The following is a 15,190-nucleotide window of genomic DNA, read 5'->3' on the forward strand; positions in this document are numbered from 1 at the left end:
ATATTATCTCTTCTGGAACGGCCCCAAAGAAAACCCTCAACAGAGGAATGGTGACATCACCACCCTGCCCCAAGAGCAGCCATTCCATAGCTGAGACTTGCAATGAGTAGTGCTGCCCAGGTAACTATCACCTCATAGCCAGATGAGGGGCATCCCTGGGGAAGGCCAGATGCTGCCATCCTGCCCACTGAGTTTCAGCCCCAGCATCACCTCTGCCACACCTCACTTTGATTGGCCTGGCTTTCGGCATCAAGTCCTCTGGGGTACGATCTTGCACCTGGTTGGGTGAACACAACTGGAGACTCAGTTCTGAGCTGAAAAGCTCAGAACCGCCACGAGAGGCTGGGGTTTATAATCTGATTTGAAAGCTGTGTTTTTTATTCTGCAACACCTGGGAAGCTGTAGGTAGGAGAAGCAACCATCTTTTCACGTGCTCTCCACATGTTTTCAGAGGGGTAATAAAATATAAGGGTGGGAGAACAGGAAAAGATAGATTCCCCGGAATTCCATTCAGGAGAGCACTGTATTTGTTTGGAAGGGGTATTAATAGCATGCCTCCTGGGTGGACAGTGATGCTCCAAGGACACATATAAGCAGTGATCGCAGAACTTCCATGATTTAGTAAATGGGGAGAGGAACATTCTTCTCCATGTGAGAAAGGGGGTAGCAGTACAGTGAAGGGGCTTTGTGCAAAGAGTGACGAGGCCCCTCCTAGGGAGCACCTCCACCCAGTCTTCCGTGAAGCACACCGAACACACATTGCTGTGAGGAGTGTGCCATTGTTGAGTTCCAAAGAGGCATTGGTTTCAAGTTGGGGTTCGTGGATCTGTGGGATAAGGAAGCCAGGAGGCCAGGAGACAGAGAACCTGTTGGAAATGGGCATGTCTTTCAGAAAAGAAACTTTGAACTTCCAGAGGCCATGGAACTGGGAGGTTCGAGGTCATTGGACCTGGATCCCCAAGGCAGGGTGTCTTCCCACTGACTTCTGAGTGACCTTATACAAGGAATGATTCATCTTCTGATCTTGATGTAGAAAATGAATGTTCACATAATGCTGGAAGTGAGAAAACCTCCCTAGCAAGGAGCTTCCGGTTGGTACACCCGAAGATCCAAACAGGATGTGAGGGCTGGGTCCCCAACTGGATTGACCCAGTGGGTAATGGTGAATAAGTGTGAGGATGGCCTTGAAATGAGGAAGGGCGAAGGAGGTCAGAGCAGCCCAGTGCCCTGGGCCGGGAGACTGCTGGGCCCTTGTCAGGCGAGGGCAGAGTTGGGATGGAACAGGAAAGCTGGTCCTGCACCACAGTCTGGTGGCCTGACCTGGGATGTGAGCTGCTGCCCCTGAGGCTTTGGGTGAACCTGCAGGATGACAGCGTCCGCCATGCAGTTCACGGACATCATGCTGGATGGTGTCTGTCATCACTACCTGCAAACTTGGGTTTCTCCTTCCTCTGTCTCTGAGCTGACTCAGAACTTGTTTCACTTCCAGGTGGCAAAACAGGGCAGGCCCCTGGCTCCCGTGCACCTTCTCCCCGGCTTCCCACGAAAACTCTCAGTGGCCCACTTAACCCTCCTGCTTCTCCCAGGCTAGGCAATGCCTCTGAGGCTCATGGCACCTCCAGGACAGTCCCTCCTCGCCCCAGCATGCCTGCCCCACCGCCTCCCACCCCGCCCCCACCTCCTCCACCCCTACCCCCACCCCTACCCCCTTCCTCCCCCACCAAAGCTCCGCTGGTGTCCCCACCTGGCCCGCCCACCAAAGGGAACACCCCAGGGGTTGCACCCCCTCTCCCCTCTGCACCGCCCCCTCCCCCTCTGCCCCCACCCCTTCCCGCAACACCACCCCCACCCCCCCTGGCCTCTGTTCTCAGTGACAAGGCCATGAAGCCTCAGCTAGCCCCCTTGCACCTGCTGCCCATCCCACCCCCACTCCCTCTCCTCCCACCTTGTGGGTATCCTGGGCTCACTGCCCAAGATGTTCGGGAGCCTCCCGCCCCACCCCCTCCACCACCCCCACCCCCTCTTTATGCTTCCTGTACCCCGAGGTCCTCTGTGCCTGTGCCTCCTTTGCCAGGAGCTAACAACAACAGCGAAGCCCCACTCCTGCTGCCCCCCAAGTCTCCCAACTTCCAGGTCCAGCCACCCAAGTCCAGCATGCAGGCCTTGCCGGCGCCACCAGCCCCTCCAGGATCCCAGCCATTCCTGCAGAAGAAGAGGCCCGGCCGAGGCCCAGGTAAGCACCAGTCTTCTCGTCCAGGGTGGCTGGGTCCGAGGATCACTCAACCCTCACCAGTAATTATGAAGGTGCTAGGGACACAGCCAGAGGCCTGCTCCTAGAGCAGAGCCACTTGGGAACACCTTGAGATGTCTTAACTCTTGGATTTTGTTTTAGAACAGAGCTATCAGTGCCCCTCATGGAGCCCAGTAAAACTTGTTGTATAGGACTTCATGTTGTATTTGTGTTAGAGACAGGAAATCAAGGGGCAGGGAAGCTGAAAGACTTGTCCAGGATCATACAGACCACAGGCCAGGCATTCTGGCTTTGATCACCTTGCCATTACTAGCCGTGTGACCCTGGACAATCACTTAGCCTCTCTGTGCTTACTTCTCCTCATCTGTAAAATGGGGACAGCAATATTTCCCACCTCTTGTGATTGCTGGAGCCGGGCCTGGCAGCACTGAGCTCTAGAGAAGGGTTATTCATTCTGACTCTCGTCATTCATCCACCCGAATCTCCTGTCTACAGTGGAGGGGGCTGTGGATGCAGTTTGTTTCCAGAACCAGGTGTCTAGTGTAATTTTTGCCTGAGTTATTATACAGCCTGGCTCCCAGCCACAGTCTGCACTGGCCCTAGGCAGATTACAGTAGCCTTCTGTCTTCTTTTTGGCACGTTCTCGTGCTGACTCAAGAAAATTAAGGGTCTGTATTTCGAGCCAAATATTAAGAATAATTCCTTCACATACCTAGCAGAGAGGATTTTTGGATTGAGCATGCATGTCCATAACTGATTTCCACATAACAGGGAAGCTTCGTTCACCTCTGGTGTCCTTCCAAATGGAAAGTATACGCCCATACACACATATCCACACCCACACATCCACACGTGCTCGTAATCACCACATCCACACACACACACCCCCCAACACACATCCACACTCACATGCACACATATCCCTTGGTCTTTAAGAAAATCTTTTCATGCAGAAGGTTTCCTAAATGTATTTCCTCAAATTAAAAATAGCACAAGCTCACTGTAGAGCAAATAGAAAGAAATTGACATCACCTACAGTAACATCACCCAGAAATAAAAGCTGTCATATTTGGGTGTACTTCATTTTTTTTTCAAAAATATCTACAGATTTACCAAGTTACTACTATTTTGGATATACAATTTTCTATGTTGTTTTAATTTAATATTACATTATAAACAGTTTTGTCAAGTTGTTAATGTTTACTCATAAGCATATTAATAAGATCATCAGCATTTACCAGATTACTAGTATTAAATTGATTCTATTTTTTGTTATTGTGACTAGTATTGCAGGAAACACTTTTGTAGCAATTGTCATCCACCTTTTGGGTATTTTGAAAGGACAGGTTCCTCAAAAGGAATTCCTGGTACAAAGGGCAAGGATATTTTTAAGGCCCTTGGTCACAGGAGATAAGGTTCGAGGCATTCGCTTTTCAACGGACTGGTGGCCGTAAGGGCATTCATCCCGGTGAGCCGCCTGTGATTCTGAAGTGTTCACGGGGTGGTGAGAAAACCAGTGCCTTAGATTGGGCGGGGGGAGGCGGCGAGAAAGAGGTTGTAATGGTGGACATTTTGTGGTGGGCGGGGTGGATTTAGGCTGACTGGAGGGAGAAGGCAGGGTCTGCAAGGCAGGGAACCCGAGTAAGCAGAACCCCGGGGACGGGAGCAAGCCCCACAGCTTGTTCGCCTCGCCTCCCTCCGTGCCTCACCTACAGACAGCCCTTCCCTTTCTGCTGACTCGGCAGAGGTTCCCCTCTTTGAGCTGTGCCTTCTGATCCTGAAGGTTGCCCTCATCAATCACATTGTCACAGCAGCTAACATTGACTGAACCCTACTGCATGCCACTTCACTTCACTTTACTCATTCAGCCCTCTCAACACCCCTAGGAGGTGTGTGTACTGTTTTACAGGCGAGGAAACAGAGGCACAAAGAGGTTGTCATTATCCCAGCAGGAGAGCTGGAATTCAGTCCCAAGCAGCTTAGCCCCAGAGGCAGCCCTTTTATCCACCAGATTCTATGACACCCAGAGACCTCAGTACCTCACTTCTCCCAGGAGGTATAGCATCTGCTGTTCCCCGTTCCTGTATCTGAATACACTGGCATCTTTTCTATAAGGGACCAGTGGGGGGAAGCTAAATCCACCCCCAGCACCCCCTGCGAGATCACCCACCACGGAGCTTTCAAGCAGAAGCCAACAGGCCCCAGCCTGGACCCCGACACAGCAGCCTGGAGGTCAGCTGCGGAACGGAAACCTGCATATCATCGGTAAGTGGGCCCACCTTGTGCTGTGCTGTGCCGGCTGCCAGTAAGGGAGTGGTTTCCCCTGTCCCTTGGAGGGAGAATGCCAGCCCACCATTTCAGGGTGCGTGCTTTACAAGAACAGGGAGCTCACTCTAGGGCAAAACATCCTACAAGTTGTGTTAAATAAGGTTTCTCTTGAGGCTTTCTGGAAGGTTCCAGGACTCGTTCTCTAACTTTCTGATTGTGATGAGAAAGACGGAAGAAAATCAACATTCAAACTGTGTATGTGTGTGGGTGTCTCTGTCCCCGTGGAGAAGTCCATGCATATTGGATTACACAATAGGAAGAATAGAGTGGTCTGGAAAAGGTGAAAGGATGAATAGAAGGCCCACCAGACAGAGGGACGGTTAGGGCAAAAATACGGAGATAGGAAGGAAAGTTCTCTGGGGTCAGACCCAAAGCAGGGACTCAGCTCATAAAGGGGCCACAAGACTCCTCTTGCAATCAGGAGCACAGGGAAAATCCTGTTTGCTTTGGGGAGCCCAGGTCCCCCACTGGACATAAGCCATACTCCTTCCCACCAGCCAAGCTGAGGACTTTCCATCTGCTCACCCCTCCCAAGCAAAGCCCTCGCCAGGGGCTCAGGAGTAGCAACAGGCCACAGGGACTCTGCTGGTCCCTTATTGCTGGCACGTTCCCCACCTCTGACTCTGGACCCTGGATAGCTCATGGCACTTCTCCCTTTAGAAGTTTCCCTAAGATGTTGGTCAAAGCAAGGTAGGGTGGATGATAGGGAGAGTCTATTGATTTCACGTTTCCTGATTCCCCTTGTTTGAGCTAAGCAGTAAAAATTGAGAGGTAGATGGGGGTTCTTAAGGGGAAATAGCCCAGCCATTAAAACTGGGCAGGCAAACCTGTGTGCTCTTGGAAATTCTCGAAACTTAGGTCATCACAATAACCAGAGTAATTTTGCTATTTTCCACATGTGCAGATGACTTTGAATCTAAATTCACGTTTCATACTGTGGAAGACTTTCCTCCTCCAGATGAATATAAACCATGCCAGAAGATTTACCCCAGCAAGATCCCCAGAAGTAAGTACCACCTTGGGAAGCCTCTTGGTTTTCCCTTACCCTCCAGAATTAAGTGCTTAGTGTGCATTGATTGGCTCCAGGCTGCCTAAAAGATGATGTCATGATTTCACTGTACTACTGGAAGAATACAGTGCTGTTTGTACTTCTGGAAGTGTCTGAATACTTACTTGTCCTGGCCCCAAGGATTCATTTAGAAGCTTGTTACAGAACTCCAGAGTTAATTGTTTGGCTTTGGATTTGAGTGCCTTGATTTACCACTTGTCCCTCCCCTCCTAGGGCTTTTGACAAGGGAGCAACCACCCCAGGACAGCAGCAAAATGGGATACAGGAGCTTTGTATTAATAACCAGAGAAGAATCTGAAAAACCCCAGTTCAGAACTCTGGCAGACTGTGAAGTGGAGAATGTCCTTCAGTGGTTCTCAACCTTGAATACACATTAGAATGACCAACAGAGCTTTTAAAAATCCCAAAAGCCAGGTTGCACTGAGACCCACTAAATCAAAATACACAGGGAGGTACCCACGTGGCAGTATTTTTGAAAGCTGCCAGTTGATTCCAGTGTCCAGCCAAGTCTGAAAATCTCAGGCTGGTAAGAGCCTGACTTCTCCCAATTTCATCATGTGGCCAGCCTCCAAGTAGAGGCCTCCACTCTGCTTACCTACTTAGCCCAAGAGGCGGGCATATCCTTCAGGGCCAAAAGGGCAGGAGACAAGTACTTTAGGAAAACAGAAAGCAAAGTAAAGCAAGGTTGTTAACCACACAGCGAAGCTGCCTATTGGTTAAGGTGAGGCAGTTCTGGTCCAGTGCTGAAGCAATCCAGTTGGTCAGTAGCTGGTAAGCAGGGACAGTGGCAACAACATGGAGTAAGGGTGTTTCCCACCCAACAACAGGAGTCACGCCCCCAATCCCAGACATCTGTGAACTAGCATGGAAAATCGTCCGTGTCCTGGGATAGCCCAAGAACATGAACTGGGCTCTTTGACCCTTTCCCTTCAGAAGGACTTTCGCAAAGTCCCTCCTCCAGGGTTCAGCTTCCTGCAGGCAGACCAGGGAGCTTGAGCCTTCTCCCTGCTCAGCTCACAGGTCCTCTTGGAATCAGCCTGGGCAGGTCTTTTTCTGCTGGCCTGTGGGATTGCACATTTAGAGAGAAGTGACCTTGTGTGCTTTTTAAATAATATGTAAAGACTACTGCTCTGAACTAAGAGAGAGAGGAAGGAGAGAGGAGCAGCATGAGATGGAGGGCCAAAGATGGAGTCGGTCTTGTCAGCACTCCTGCGAGGCTCATTTCCTTTCCCTAAGCAGGTGTTTGTTAATTGGCCACGTTCATGCCACAAATCCCACCGTTCTCTGTTATACCCAGACTGTAACAGGTGAATGTGACACCTGGCCCCTGGAGGCTTTTCAGTTACTGACTCCTACCCTAAATCAGAAGTCAGCAAACATTTTCTCTATAGGGCCAGAAAGGACATATTTGAGGCTCTGCGGGCCATACGGTCTCGGTCACAACTACTCAGTTGTGCTGTTTTGACAGGAAAGGAGCCATAGACAGTACATAAATGAATGGGCATGGCTGTCTTCCAATAAAACTTTATTTACAGAAAACAGGTGCTGGCTGGATTTGGTCTGCCGGCCATATTTTGCTGATCTCAACACTAAACCGTTCTAGAAAAGCAGATTCTTCAAAATCTCACTTCTGTCTCAGTAGTGTGCTGTGCAGTCCTTCAACCTTCAGACTCGGTAAATTCTAAAGCTCACTGCATTTTGAGCCCATGGTGCCCAGTCTCCTCCCTGAGAACGTAAGAGAGGCCATGCCTCGCACAGCTCGCCAGGGGAGCGCAGCTGACAGTCTGTGCTGTATTCCTCTCATCTCAGAGAAGTAGTCAAATTAGTGCCCGTACACACAAAACTAATCTGATGCTCGGGAAGATGCAGTTTAAAAAAAGAAGAAGAAGAAGAAGAAGAAGGGGCACCTGGGTGGCTTAGTCGTTAAGCTGCTTTTGGCTCAGGCCATGATCCCAGGCTCCTGGGATGGAGCCCTGCATCGGGCCCCCTGCTCCGCGGGAAGCCTGCTTCTCCCTCTCCCACTCCCCCTGCTTGTGTTCCCTCTCTCGCTGTATTTGTCTCTGTCAAGTGAATAAATAAAATCTTAAAAAAAAAAAATAAAAGAAAAAGAAAACCTGCTAAGCGAACTGACATCCTACCGACCAGAAAGGGTATTTGCAATTTCAAAACTAAAATGTGGTTTTAGATTGATGCGGCACTGGAGGGCATAAAATCCTCCTGTGGCTTCCGAGCACAGTTACATTAGCACGTTCCTGCCGTCCCTGTGAGCCGTAGGGTAGAACCTTGGTAATTCTATTAGTGTGAGGCTGATACAGTTCATGCCTGTCTGATTACATTTCTTCTTACAGTTTTCCTCCTGCTCCCCATTGCCCTGGCTCCCCGAGACTGGAGGTCTCCATGGTCTGGTTCTGTCGGATGAGTGTGTTCTCACGCTGTCTTACCGCAGTTCTGCCTTTGTCTCCTCCCACTTGCTCGCTTTCTCTCTCTGCTCCTGACACAACACGCAGCACAGACTCTAATGCGTAGCTCTTCCCCTTGTCCTCCTCACTGTCTTCCACCCTGCACGTACTAGCTGTTTTCTTTCCTTGATAGGATGATTTTACCTAATTTTTTAAATGTTTTAAATATGCGTTAGGTTCCTCAATAAGTCAATTGTAGAATTACCGAAGGATCCAGCAATTCCGCTCCTGGGTATACACTCAAAAGAATTGAAAACGGGGGTTCAAACAAGAGCTCGTGCATAAATATTCGCAGTAGCTGGAAGGTAGAAACATCCAGTGTCCATCCACTGATGAATGGATAAACAAAACGTAGAGCCATGCGGTGGAATATTCTTTGACAAGAAAAGGGAATGAAGCACTGATATATGCTACAACGTGGATGAACCTTGGAAACATCAAGATGTGTGACAGAATGCAGACACAAAAGGCCACATGTATGATTCCATTTACATGACGTAGCCGAAACAGGCAAACCCTTAGAGGCAGAAAGAAGATTTAGCAGCTGCCAGGGGCTGGGGGGCGTAAAGAATGAGGAGCGGCTCCTAATGGGTATGGGTGTCTTCTTGCGGTGATGAGTATGTTCTGAAATGAGACAGAGGTGATGGCTGCACAACACTGTGAATGTATTCAAGGTTACTGGTGGTAGATTTTATGTTATGTGCATTGTGCATTGTGCTGCAATAAAGTAGGGAAAAAACACCCTATCAGTAGGAATCTTTGGGAATAATTGCATAGGTTCAAATATTTATTAACATAGTGATGATAGAAAGAGTGAAGTTATCATCATATTGACAGATACTTACTGAGGCCCTTACCCACTGGAGAGATTTAGATAAATGATGCCCTGACACACCCTCAAGAAATTCACCTTTTGGGGGAGAAAGGGAGGAGAGACAGACATCCAAACTGAACATTTCAGTCCAGTGTTCCCAGCAAAACCTGATCCTGATCACAGTCAGTTCAGTGGGAAAGTGGCTGGTTAGAAATCTGTTTACATCCAAACTCCTTTAAAAATAGAGTTTTAATTGTGGTTTAAAAATGCATAACGTGAAATTTTCCATCTTAACCATGTTTAAGTGTACAGTTCGGTAGTGTTAAGTACATTCACACTGTTGTGCAGCCCGTCTGCAGAACTCCTTTTATCCTGCAGAACTGAAGCTCTGTACCCCTTAAACTCGTGAAATAGCAACCACCATTCTACTTCCTGGCTCTAAGAGTTTGACTACTCTTGGTACCTCATATAAGTGGAATCATATAATATTTGACTTTTTGGGACTGGCTTTCATTTAGCCTAATGTCCTCAATGTTATCCACTTTGTAGCATCTGTCAGAATTTCCTTCCTTTCTAGGGCTGAGTAATATTCCCTTGTACTTATGTATGACATTGTGCTTATCCGTTCGTCCATCACTGGACAGCTGGCTTGCTTCCACCTTTGGCTGTGGTGACTAAGGCTGCTACGAACATGGGTGCACAAGTATCTCTTTGAGTCCCTGCTTTCAGTTCTGTTGGGTATATACCCAGACATGGAATTGCTGGATCATACGGCAATTTGATTTCTAATTATTTGAGGAACCACCATACTGTTTTCCATTTTACACTCCCACCGTTTGACATTCCCATCAGCAGCACACAAGGGTTTCGTCACATCATCACTAACACTTGTTGTTCTCTGTTTTTTTTTTGTTTTTAAAGATTTTATTTATTTATTTGAGAGAATAATAATATTTATTTCAGAGAGACACAGCGAGAGAGGGAACACAAGCAGGGGGAGTGGGAGAGGGACAAGCAGGCTTCCCGCTGAGCAGGGAGCCTGATGCAGGGCTCGATCCCAGGACCCTGGGATCATGACCTGAGCCGAAGGCAGACGTTTAACCAACTGAACCACCCAGGCGCCCCTGTTCTCTGGTTTTTTGATAGTAACCATCCTAATAGGTGTGCAGTGATAGCTTGTTGTAGTCCAATTCCTATTTTAAAAGAGTTACATATACACACACATATAAGTAAATGCCAGGAAAAAAAAATCTGGAGGGATAAACAGCAAGCTTCGAGTACTGGTGACTCTGGGACAGAAACTGGGATTAGGCAAAGACGAGGCACTTGAGGTTGTTTTGGGTTTTTATTTCCTATTGTCTTCTTCTATATTCTTTGAACCCTTAACTGTGAAAATATATTTATATGGAACTTGTGTAATAGTTAAGCAAAATACATTTTTTAGAGAATGAACTCAATGAATTCAAGCTCCTAGAACAGAGCGTGATTTATTCAGTATATAATTACCTTTTACTCCCTTTTTTAACCAATCCTAGCACGGTGCTTGGCACGGGTGGGGTACTGGACAAATGAGCGAGTCTGGAGATGGTGGCTTGTTCTGAGCTAAGAAGCTGTCACATGCATGTAGATGACAGGCCTTTATAATAACCTGATCCCTTGCCTGGACGAAATGCCTCTGCATCCAGGCTGGGCCAAGGAAGCAGTGGGTGGAAACTCTCAGCCGAGGGCTGGGAGCCTGGAGGTTTCAGATTGACCGGCTCCTGTTACCCTTGGTCCCTTTGCTGTTGATTTAATCGCCAGTGGAGTCTGAGTTTCCCGAGAAGCGCACAGCAGTCCCTGGGCCAATAGACGGCGAGATCTTTCCTGTTTCTTTCAGGCCATACACCTGGTCCCTGGCTCCACGCTGAGGCAGCAGGGCAGAGCTCGGATGACATCAAAGGCAGAAATTCTCAGGTAACACCTCCCTCGGGTCTCTGAACGTAAAAGCAGGAGTTCTCCTCAGGGAGCCCAGAAATGTCGAGAGGGTGCTTTCTCCTTAAAGCTTTACATCTTTTGCACAGATTCTTTTGTCCTCAGGGAAAGCCATTTGGTGTACCTTTGTTTCTAGCTAGAATGAAACGTGTACAGTTTCAAACTCTGAAGAGGGAAGGGGGGGGCTTCCCCCAGAATCCCCACCACATCCAGAAGCAAGGTTGGCTGCCCAGAAGCCCTTTGGAGTCCTTCTGCAATGGTCACCCCACTCCCTCCCTGCTCGTTCTTCCCTGGTTGTGGTGGCTGGAGAGGCCTGAGACAAGACTCTGTAATGTGTACCAAATGTAGTTCAGGGTTCTGTCTTGTCTGCAGAATACAGGGTATCTTACTGCTCCCATAGGGGTTTTGCTCTCATCAACACGATCATTTCTTTTGGCCAAATGTAGTCATGCTTCAAGTCCTGGTGGCTGGAGAAAGCTGGGAGGGGAACCAGACGGGTTCTTTTGGGATAAGACGGTCTTTGAAAAAATGCCCTCCTCACACAAGGCAGCTTGAATGGACTGTCTCCTAACCTGGGCCGAGATGACTGCTCTCTGCCCACGACAGGGTCTCATCTTTAGAGGCCCTTTGTTTCTTTGAAAACAGGCATTTAGTCGTGGCCTGGCCTCCTCCTGTTTCAGAGTTCTATGTGGCAAAGGGGGTGGCCTGCCGTTAAACTGGGCCCCTCTGCAGCCCCCTGGGACAGCACAGCAAGGGACGTGAGAAGGGCGCCAAGGCCCTGGACGTGGGGATGAGTTCCTTGCAAGAGGACAAGCACCCCCTTTTCTAACCACGGCTAAGCTAAGAATTGTGATAACCACTCAGATGATCACAGGCTCCAAAGTGGCTGTCTGATTGCAGTTAAGGGAGAAGTATATATGCATAGGGCTAAAGTAAACAGGGGGAATGTACACAAAATTAACAGGCATCCACTCTGGGAAATGAGAGTTGATTTTTTTACTTTCTTCCTAGTGCATTTCTGCCATTTTTGAATTTTCTGTAGTGAATATGTTACTCTTGTGGTCAGGAAAATACAGCAATAATCAAAATAATAGTCCCTCCATTATACAGTTCTTTACATTTCTTCAGATAACTTGCAAATGTGATCTCATTTGATCCTTTTAGTAACTCTGTGATGTAAACTGGAGACATACCTTTAATGACCTTTTTTTCGGACAAGAGAACTGAGCTCCAAGGGGTTAAGGAACTTGCCCAAGGTCACATGCCCCGACTTCTGACTTCTTGTCCAGTGCTCCTTCCACTATACCACTCTGCTTTCCTGGCACGTTCCTGTTACCAGGACAGGACTCATCCTCCCCTTCAGACGTGGCAAGCGTAGTCGAACATTGTGCCACGTCTGGTCTTTGGCCTCATGGCAGACACATACCTAAATCACCGGAGCCTATAAAAGTCTAGTCGAGGATGGATTGTAAAGTCTCTCTTGGGCATCCCATAGTCAAGAAGATCTTCTTTTCATCTAGCTGGACACCCTCTTAGTTCATTTTCACGTCAGTGAGACAAAAAGCAGTCTCCCAGAGAGATCACAGGGTTCTAGACATCGGAAACTGCCCCCAGGGGGCACTCTTTTTTTTACGGTGGAGAGAGCCCCAAGTGATCCGTGCACCGGTGGGAGTCCTGGGCTGGAAATCTGATGGCCTGGGGCCCTTTCTCTTTTCCTTTGCCTTGTCTTAGGATCTCCAACAAGTTCTTTGTTTTTCTTGAGTTTCTGTCCAGTGCTGGTGTTTGGTCTTATGAATGTTTCCAAGGTGGTGGTAGGTCTTCAGATGCCATCAACTATATGTCCCATTACATCCCTTTTCCACCTACAACCCCCTGGGTCAAAATCAGCCCCTTGCATCTGATGGGACCCTCAGACCCCGGCAGCCTCGTATGAATCATAGCAGGAAGGCTATGGTGCCCAGCCCCAGCGTGGGTTGTCTGTGTGTGTGTGAAGAGTCTTCTAAACGCGCCCCCTGGTAATGTTACTGTCTCTCCACAGTTATCTCTAAAGACACTCCGGTGAGAAGACAGATGAAGCCAATGTCCTGTGAGCCACCTGGGGGTCCATATCGCCAGATGGGCATCCCCAGGAGAACGTGTCTGGCCTCGCCATACTTAAGTTTTAATTCAGTTGACATACAAGCTCTGAGTGGAGCATTTATTTATTGTAAATATGTGGTTTGCACAGGCTTTAAATCAGTATGACCGTCGACTTTTATTTGCATAATTTAAAAAACCACACCCATATTATGTTTCTCCATTTTCTGAAGATGCATCTTGGCATTCATCTGTCAGTACAGATAGAGCCCTGTCCCCACCCCATGGTGTCCATTCCATGACTGTACATAATGCGTGCGGGCTGGCCCTTCCTAGATTCAGAAACATTTTGAGAAGATTCCTTCGTTTGCAAGTAGTCCCAAAGTCAGAGTACCCACAGCCGCTTCTTATTGGCATGATTCTATATTCTCATCACGCACACTGCAAAATCAAACCAAATAATGCCTTATAAACGATGCAGCTCAGAGACAGTAGTGTGTCCCCACACCCAGACAATGCCACACAGCCTCCAGTGAACGAGATGTCATGTCTCGCTTCTGTTTTGCAGTACAGGGATTTTATTTTTGCTGCCTAATGTAAATATGACGCAAAAGAAAGGCAAGAGTGGGCTCAGCCCCTCCGATGCCAACCACAGGGCCCTTTTGTAACTGAATGCTCCTACCAGTAGCCAATGTCCTTCCTGTTTACAGTGCCCCTGGTGCCCACGTGCCCGTGGCTTTCCTCCCATCCTGCCTAACTTCCCGACTCCATCCTGGCAGCCAGGGTAGGGCGAGATTCGGGTACTTTTTTCTACAAGTTAGAAACATCCGTAACTCATTATTATAGTCAATTACATATTCTATCTCAGAGATGGATTGTTGTTTTTCTTCCTCCCGGAGAGCAGGATTTTCACAGTAAATATGACACAAGGAAGTGTAGACTGAAGCCTATTAGCAAGTATCTGCCTCACCTACCTGGTGCCTCACTCCGACCCTTAGGAAACCTGGAAGCACCCGCCGGGCGAACCTAGCTCCCTTCTGAACTAAAGAGGACCTGAGGAGTCTGAGAGCTCCTCCTTCCCTGTGGGGGGCGCACTTCTCTGTCGGAGAGAAGTGCCCAGGGCCAGCTCCCTCAAATATGGAACTGGTCGGGAAGGGCTCTGGCTACTATTCTCACACCCTTTTTCTGGAGCTGGCAAGGAAATGGAAGTGTGTGTTTGCTTGCACCTGACCCCAAATGCTCCCCGTTCTTGGAGGGGAAGCTGTAAGAGAGGAAGGAGAGAAAATAGAAGGAAACAGACTGCCCCCAGGTCTGTGCTCAAAATAGGTAGAGATGAAAGGAAATAGGTTGGGGGCGGGGGGGAGGTGGTGAGAAGAGAAATGGAAAAACAAGTGTCCTTTGGAACAACCCACTCGTGCTCAGACGTGAAGGACACCGTGCCCGGACCAAGCCATCCAAAACAGCCGGTTAGGAGGGTTTGGGCAAACGTGACTGCACACACTTAGCTATTGTCCAGAGTAAAAACTAGGATGGCATCCCACATTACTGTCATGCTTTGTCATTCTGGAAAGAAGCCACTGAGCAAGGTCAAGTGCCCTTCTCTGGGGAATCAATCATCCCAAATTGTCACTGCTAAATCAATTGGAAAAGAAGCTTTGCAGGTCATCAGCTCTGAGCATAGCTGATTTGTTTTATTGGTTCTGGAAGGTTTCCAAAAGGTCAGGATTTTTTTATTATAATGGGATCCGCTCCATCGCTCTCCCAGTTGTAGGAAAATAATTACAAGGGCTTTAATTATTTATCACGATGAAGAAGGCCCAAGACAAAAGGCAAGTCCACCTTCAGAGGAGACTGGCCGCCCCGATGAGGTGTTGATGCATTCACATTCCACACCACTGGGATAGAAATTAAAAATAAAACCTATCAAGGACAGAGGGAAGGGATGAGCGAGACCAAAAATTGCAACTAGGTTAGAAATCTCAGGAATCTGGCCTCCCATCTCTCCTCGAGACCTGTCACTGAATTCACGCCCTTGGAACTCAGGCGGTGCCCGCCTCTGGCAGCACAGACCGTTAGCCCCTTGGCCATAAACTCACGCAGAGGCGTCGAGTTCCAGCGCTCTTACCGCTCCACAGACACGGTCTGTGGCTCCCCGTGTTTCATATGTATTTTATATTTATTGATGTGCCCTCTGCAGACTCATTTCTTTGTATCTAATAAAC

At 48.4% G+C, this 15,190-nt stretch overlaps 1 protein-coding gene across 1 annotated transcript in view; it reads left to right on the forward strand.

Annotated features, from left to right (window-relative positions):
- The window catches only part of WIPF3 (WAS/WASL interacting protein family member 3), a 78,713-nt gene extending 63,931 nt beyond the window's left edge, over positions 1-14,782 (forward strand). The window contains exons 5-9 of the mRNA XM_073899014.1: positions 1,490-2,233; positions 4,367-4,516; positions 5,484-5,585; positions 10,798-10,874; positions 12,931-14,782. Of these exons, the coding sequence (XP_073755115.1) occupies positions 1,490-2,233; positions 4,367-4,516; positions 5,484-5,585; positions 10,798-10,874; positions 12,931-12,954 (1,097 nt within the window). The 3' untranslated portion in view covers positions 12,955-14,782. The remainder of the gene's footprint in view (positions 1-1,489; positions 2,234-4,366; positions 4,517-5,483; positions 5,586-10,797; positions 10,875-12,930) is intronic.
- The last annotated feature ends 408 nt before the right edge of the window (positions 14,783-15,190 follow it).

This window comes from Callorhinus ursinus, unplaced genomic scaffold, assembly GCF_003265705.2.
Source record: "Callorhinus ursinus isolate GAN/ISIS: 27379988/994484 unplaced genomic scaffold, GSC_fseal_2.0 scaffold12, whole genome shotgun sequence".
Taxonomy (NCBI): domain Eukaryota; kingdom Metazoa; phylum Chordata; class Mammalia; order Carnivora; family Otariidae; genus Callorhinus; species Callorhinus ursinus.